Source organism: Lathyrus oleraceus, chromosome 5, assembly GCF_024323335.1.
Source record: "Lathyrus oleraceus cultivar Zhongwan6 chromosome 5, CAAS_Psat_ZW6_1.0, whole genome shotgun sequence".
NCBI classification, from domain to species: Eukaryota; Viridiplantae; Streptophyta; class Magnoliopsida; order Fabales; family Fabaceae; genus Lathyrus; species Lathyrus oleraceus.
This window is the reverse complement of record NC_066583.1, coordinates 193921195-193928724: the sequence shown is the minus strand read 5'-3', so window position 1 is coordinate 193928724 and position 7530 is coordinate 193921195. Positions and strand designations below refer to the sequence as shown.

General features: G+C 30.6%; 1 protein-coding gene across 1 annotated transcript; it reads left to right on the top strand.

The window, feature by feature from the left end:
• Nucleotides 1-942: 942 nt before the first annotated feature.
• On the top strand, nucleotides 943-3694 carry LOC127082717 (F-box protein SKP2A). Its single transcript, XM_051022941.1, has 5 exons — nucleotides 943-1111; nucleotides 1281-1574; nucleotides 2264-2612; nucleotides 2717-2858; nucleotides 2959-3694. Exons 2-5 carry the CDS (start codon nucleotides 1318-1320, stop codon nucleotides 3321-3323), a joined length of 1113 nt encoding a protein of 370 aa, XP_050878898.1. The 5' UTR covers nucleotides 943-1111; nucleotides 1281-1317; the 3' UTR covers nucleotides 3324-3694.
• The last annotated feature ends 3836 nt before the right edge of the window (nucleotides 3695-7530 follow it).

Below are 7530 nucleotides of genomic sequence, written 5' to 3'. Positions count from 1 at the left end.
GTCAACATAAAAGTGAGATATAGAGACTCAAACTAAAAAAAAAGATACATGAACCAAATTCAAAAACACGCCAACTTACAAGGACCAATAGACTATTTAAGCAAAAAAAATATATTAGAGGAAGAGCTTGGAGAATTTTGGAGGATTTACAAAAATTGTTCGAATATAATTTATATATAATATTTCAAAATAAAAAATATATAAATGATAAACACTATTTTATTATCCTAAACAAAATCTATTTTAAAAAAAAATCATAAATATATTTTTATATTTTTCAAATTATCATTTTCTGAAGCCTTCACTTCCTTTCCATTCAAACTCCTAAATAAAACTAATAAATTTTTTTTAATATTATTTATTTAACTTTCAAAAAATTTCTGGTGAGAAAGAGAATACATTTTTTTTTGTTTCTAAAATTTTTAATTTTTTTTACTGGCCACTCAAAACAACACTTTTGACAGAAAAATAATATAAAAAAAATCAATTTATCAAATTAAAAAATTCATAAATTCATTAATGGATTGAGTTACATTATTTTCTATCGAGTTAATTCTAATTACATTCTTATAATTTTAAAAACCACACTACTCTTTGATTTTTGGTCCTGATAAATCAAGGTCGGGTTTTAAAACATGGATAATAAGTTAATTTTCTTAAATTATTAAAAAATTTATAGAATTAATTTTAATACAAACATTTAAACTAAAAGATGTGATTAAGTATTTAGCCTATTTTCAAAGTAAAGTAGACTAGATTCAAGCTTTACAAATATAGTCTAACATTAACATATTGCCAACGAACCCTAGCAACAAGAAAACAAAAACACATAAACTTTATTTCCCGAATTTTCGTTTTCTTTCCCCTCATAAGACCTCCATTTTCATCAAACTAGTATACTTTACTTGGGTCCCATTTAACCTCTCCATTCTTTAATTCATCATCACTACACGTGGCAACGTAACGTTTCTCTCCTTCTTTCCTGTTTCTTCCTTTTTCGTTTCTCTTCACGCTATTTAGTCCTCTCTCCCAACACTCTTTCAATTTCAGAGAAGCATTATCACGCTTCTCTATTATCACAATCAACCCTAAATTAAACCCTAAAATATTGGTAATCATCATCATGCATGTCTTTGATTTTCTTTTCTTTTATATTTTCTGATTAAAATTGTAATTATCCCTATGTTTTTTGATTTGTGGTTCTGATTATGATTAATCCGTTGAAAGCAATAGTTTTGGAATTTTGTTATGGTTAAATCAGTGTTTTTTTTTTGTGATAGGTTTGTAAGTTGATGATTTTGATGGTGTGAAACTGAAATGGTTGGGAATTATAATCTGAAAACTGAGGATTTGAATTTGAATTTGTGGTTTGAGAATCTTATGATGGTTGCTGGTGGTGAGAAAGGAGGGAATATGAAGGTTGGTGTGATTACTGAATGGAAAGATATTCCTGTGGAGCTTTTGATGCATATTTTGTCACTTGTGGATGATCAGGCGGTGATTAGAGCTTCTGGTGTTTGTCGTGGTTGGAGAGATTCTATTTACTTTGGCCTTGCTCGTTTGTCACTCTCTTGGTATATATTGTTCTCTCTCTTGTATTGAAGTGTTTTTTGTTTGTTTAAATTGAATTTGATTTCATGTTTTTTAGATTATTTATCTATTATTCTTGTACCTTTACTCTTTTCGTGAAGCTGTTTATACTAACCTAGCTAGCTCAAGTGTATGATTGTTCTGTTGGTGGTAATAACCACTAGAAATATACAACTCTGAGTACAGGGTTTGAGCTCTGATGATGACTGCAGATAATGTTCTGTTGGTTTTTTTGCTGTGGGAAAATGATGTATTTTTGCAATTAATAAGCAGTCCAAGGCACAGAAACAAATTGAAATAAAGGACTGTTTGTTGTTTCCTTAGGATTTCTGAAGTTGGTTTCCCCTGTATATTTCTGGAATAAACCTGCAAGTCTTCTAAATTTGAAAAGCTTAAGTTTGTTGAAGTTATAGTGTTAATCATAGCTTGCCAGTTTCAGTTTTGAATTCAATTTCTTCAAATCCATTTTTGTTCCCCATCTTTGTTTCACTCTGCTTAGAAATCTTAGAAAAGTGATCTTGAAAAATACTCATTTTGGATCAGTGGTATTAAGCGCTTATTTTTTATACCCTGTCTCAGGAAAATAAAGTAGAAACTGATGTGTTCCTTTTACATTATTGTGGAATTCATTGAATGTAGTAATAACAGGACTATGTAATTTCTCTCTTTTCAGGTGTAACAAGAACATGAACAATTTGGTCATATCTCTTGTTCCAAAGTTTGCGAAATTGCAAACGCTAATCCTTCGTCAAGATAAGCCACAACTAGAGGATGAGGCTGTTAGGACTATTGCAAATTTCTGTCATGACCTGCAGATTCTTGACCTCAGCAAAAGTTTCAAGCTCACAGATGCATCACTGTTTGCTATAGCCCATGGTTGTCGCGATCTTACAAAACTAAACATCAGTGCATGTTCAGCATTTAGTGACAATGCTTTGGCCTACCTTGCTGGTTTCTGTAGAAAACTCAAAGTTCTAAATCTATGTGGATGTGTTAGAGCAGCTTCTGATACTGCACTTCAGGTAATTTTTTTACATGGTATATAGAAACTTATTGGTATTAACAATCATGTTTAAATTGAGATGGGTTTTAATTATAACCAAAGTCATGGTTGAATAATGAATAGGCTATTGGACACTACTGCAATCAGCTACAGTCTTTGAACCTTGGATGGTGTGATGAGGTTAGTGATGTTGGAGTAATGAGTTTAGCATATGGCTGTCCTGATCTTAGAACAGTTGACTTGTGTGGCTGTCTCAAGATTACAGGTATTTTACCGCAATATTTCATTGCTAAAATCTGGAAAATATATTAAGTTTTGCTACTATCTAATGGTGAGGGAAATTTTAATTTTGGCTTTGATTTCAGATGATAGTGTGATTGCTTTGGCAAACAGGTGCCCTCACCTGAGGTCCCTTGGACTGTACTTCTGCAAGAACATAACAGACAATGCAATGTATTCCTTAGCACAAAGCAAGGTAAAGAACAGGATGTGGGAAGCTGTGAAAGGAGGAAATGAAGAAGATGGACTAAGGAATTTGAACATTAGTCAGTGCACTTCACTCACTCCTTCTGCTGTTCAGGCGGTTTGTGATTCATCCCCTGCACTCCACACATGCTCTGGAAGACACTCACTCATCATGAGTGGTTGTCTCAATTTGACTTCTGTACATTGTGCTTGTGCTATTCATGCACACCGAGGAATCAAAACCTTCCCTCATACTGCTCATTAATAAACCACATGACTTCGAGGAAGTGCCTTTGATGGGCTCAGAGAAGTGTGCGATGCTGCTATCCTTTCCTTCCCCCTCCCCTGTGGTGTAGATACGTTTGTGTTGGAGACTTGAGCTACAAATGAACAGCCATTTGTTGTTGTGTTTCATAATCTTTGTTTTATTTATTCCCCCAACTATGGAGTTTTATGATGTTTTGGATGCAAAAAAACTAGCTTGTTCCTGGTTAGCTGCAGTTGTTTATTGGAAGACATGGACTTCTAGTTTCTTAATGTGTTTGGTATTAGAAGAATATGAACATTATCCATCTGTCTTCCATGATGATTAAATAGGTTTTTTCCTATTTATAAGAGACAGTTTATTTTTATTTATTTTTAGATATATTGAATAATCAATAAATATATATAAACTATATATCCATATATTAAATATTGAATAATCAATATGAATCATTATTCAATTTCTTTAAAAAGTAAACTATATATCCATATATTAAATATTGAATAATCTAGACATTAGTTGTTAATTGAACTAAAATAGTCAATTTTACTTGTACTAATATTGAGTTAGTCAATTTTACTTGTACTAATATTGAGTTTGTTTCTATAAAAAAAATCCTCTGTTTTGTTCTTCACATTCATGCTATTTGAATAGTACTACTATTTTAGTAAGTCATGTTTGTAACTAGAAAAAAAATACTCATTTTGTTTTTCTATGTTTTGCAGAAACTGTATGCTAATTGAATTGTACTAGTACTTTAGTGTTATGACTATTCAGCCTTTGGGACCCTTCTAGATATTGAACATGATTGCAATCTGCACAACTTAACTCTGGTTAAGTTTTGTTTTGTTTTTATCCAACTATGATTAGATACTGAATAAAGACATGAAAGTTTTTTTTTTCCTCTTTCTATTATATGATTTTTATTGCAAGCTTCATTATTTAACTAACGTGTGCCCCAAACTGGTGTAGCACAAACTATATACATTTGAGTTTTTAATCATTTGATGTAAAGTTTGCTTTTGCCGATTTCTTCAAAAGATTAATCTCCTGGTATGTGAGTGTGATACTTTAGTTTATATAAACACAAGGGGATTGCTTTTCTCTCACTTTAGTGGTGAAGAGTGACTATTAGAAAATCCGTAAATATTGGAAAAATACTTTCGAACTCCTCTACTACAGAGTTTTTTTTCCTATTCTGCCCCAATTTTAAAATGAATTTCCCATTCTGCCCCAGTTTAGAAAAATTTCTCAAAGCTAATGGAAGTGCGAAGGCATGCACTATATTTTTTGTATGTGTGTGCTTGGCCAATGAAAAGGAGAGAGGTAGAATATTTTAATATTTTTTTATAATTTTGTTTACTAATATTTTTAATAATTTTAATCATAAATAAAATTATAAATATAACATTTTATTAATAAAATAATATTTTTAAAAATATACTTTTTTCCGGTTTTCTATTTTTGTTTTTAAAAATATTAATTGGTTTGTTATTTTAATTATTATTTAAAATAATTGTTAAAATATTCTTTTAAACAAATTTATATTAAATGCCAAACTTAAATTAGAAGCTGCTAAACTTGGAAAAAGACATTCATACAAACATGTGTACATTATTATTAAATTCATTCAAGTGTTTTCAGATATGTCTCTTCAACAGTAAAACTCAACAAACAACTTTACTAAATTTATGTTTTGCCATTCCTTTCCTCACATCATATCATTAATTATCCTTCTGTCACTATTTCTCTGATAATGAACCATTTCTTTGTTTGTTTATTGTTAAATTAATTTATAATAATAACATTACTTTATTTAATAACATAACTTAAAAAAAAATATTTAGTCTACTCGGCCATTCATTGGACAAGCATACACATATAAAAACACAATGCATGTCCTCGTCCTTCCATTGACCAAGTCCGTACTATAAAAGGGATATTATGAGATCTTTTTTTCAAACTAGAACAAAATGAAAAATTCATTTCAAAATTGGAGCAGAATAGTTAAAAACTCTATTACACATCAAAATATTTTGTAAGTGAATAACTTTTGTTTTGCTAAAAAAATATGGAAGTTAATATCTGTATTGATCAAAGGGTGAGTTTATAGGTTAAGTTCCAAACTAATTTCTAGACACGGTTAGAATTCATGATAGTGTTTTAATTTTCTCTATTATTAGTGAATAATACGGAAGTGAACTTCTAAATTTATCAAGCGGGAAAATGACTATAACACCACTTTATATGTATTATTTATTTCATGATTATACCATCATATTTCTAAAACTCTACAAAAAATCTCCTTTCATTTTCAATTAAGTTTTGTACTTCAAAATCATATTCTTAAGCTTTTTCATATAAAAGAGTAACAAAAAAAATGAAATTTAAAGTAATTTACATATATTTCCTTTTTCATTGCTCGTAAGAATCTAGTTGAACTGTTTAAAAATGAATGTTGCGTCTAGAAGTTAACTTCCGTATTAAGTTTCATGTTGTTGTTCTGGAAGTTTAGTTTCAAACCGTTTTCATGTCGAATTTACATTTGATTATGTTATTATTGGTTGCAGCAATTGAGCACCCTGACGTTGTATCAAAAGCTATTGTGTTTATGGATGTTAAACAAGTTGATGTCGAGGTAGATGTTGGTAAATAATTTTCAAAGAAATAGGAGTTTGCTGTTTGTGAACATATGCTCCAATAGATCCGCACTAAGGCTACAAAATTGAGGTTCGATATTGTAATTGGGAGGCTAGGTTTTGGTTGTGATAGAAGAACGAAATTTGTTACAATGAGATGTGAAAGAAGTGACAATTACGGAAAACCTATCTAGAAGTTGAAACGTCATGACTCTGTTAAGACGAATAATACATTACCATTTAATGTGGTTTGTGGTATACATAATTATGATTTATGTTACAAGTTAGTTGACAATTCAATTGTAGATCACTTGAATTTTATAAAGAAGAATCTTATTTCTGACATGACATTGAACATGGTGCAACCCAAAAATATACTTGTAATTTTGAAACGGAAAAGAAGTCATATTATCTCAAGCATTAAGGAAGTATACATCATTCGTGCCAGAAACAACAAGGTGATCAGAGGTCAAAGATCTGAAATGCAAAAACTGTTGAAGTTTTTGGATCATCGTCATTATGTATTTAGGTACGAAGTGTGCGAGGATAGAGAAATCGTTCGAGATATATTTTGGACTGATCTTGATTCCACTAAGTTGTTCAACACATTTTTTAATGTGCTCATAATAAATTCAACATATAAGACCAACAAGTACAAGCTTTTACTTTTGAAAATTATTGGTGTTACATCTACGGAGATGACTTTTTAAGTTGGGCTTACAATTTTGGAAAGGAAAAAAAAGGACAATGTTACTTGGACTTTAGAAGTGTGAAAGACTATGTTGAAGGACCAGGAAAATATGAGATGAGTAATTGTCATCGATCGGGATACCACACTGATGAACTCAGCTATAAAGTTGTTTCCTATCTCATGTGCATTACTTTGTAGGAATCACATAGCAAAAAATATGAGAAGTAGACTTAAGCATGCAGTATAGACAAAACAAATCAAGGGTGAAGACGACAAAATGGTCAAAGTTGGTGTCATATTAGAAAGCAAAATGGATGCCTAGACTGCTATAGTAAATTTTTCTACGGAAGAGTTATCTGTCGAATATACAATATATTTTAGGAAGGTGTGTTAGAAATATATGAATTTCTTAAAATATATTGAAAGTACAATTCTAGGTCAGGTGAAAGAGAAAATTGTTTGTGCTTGGACTGGTCAGGTTAAACACTTTGGAAGTACAACTACTAATATAGTTAAATATGATCATGATACATTAAGAATTGGTTGAGAAATAGTAAAGGTGATTTATGTAGAGTTTGATACTTAGTGAACCAAATGATCCAAACTCAGCATAACGAGATACAAACATCATTTGATCTCAATATTACACTGTTAGAACACATATTCAGAGGAAAAAATGATTATTCATAGTTAGTGGACAATATATCTCGAGCGAGATTGAATTTTATTTATCACAAAGTCAAGTGAGCAGAGAAAACAAGTTCAGATAGATCAAAATGTGGTTGTACACTTAGGAAGACGTACTGTTTTCAGTGTGCTTGTTTAATTTCAAAGAAGATGAAATTTGATAGACCCATATAAATGGATGAGGCTTACA

Bases quoted from the DNA above. Each gene is read 5' to 3' on its own strand.
- LOC127082717 (XM_051022941.1), top strand. From the start codon at position 1,318: ATGGTTGGGAATTATAATCTGAAAACTGAGGATTTGAATTTGAATTTG. The intron at 2,613-2,716 runs GTAATTTTTTTA...AATAATGAATAG, and splicing joins CTTCTGATACTGCACTTCAG to GCTATTGGACACTACTGCAA. The intron at 2,859-2,958 runs GTATTTTACCGC...CTTTGATTTCAG, and splicing joins TGGCTGTCTCAAGATTACAG to ATGATAGTGTGATTGCTTTG.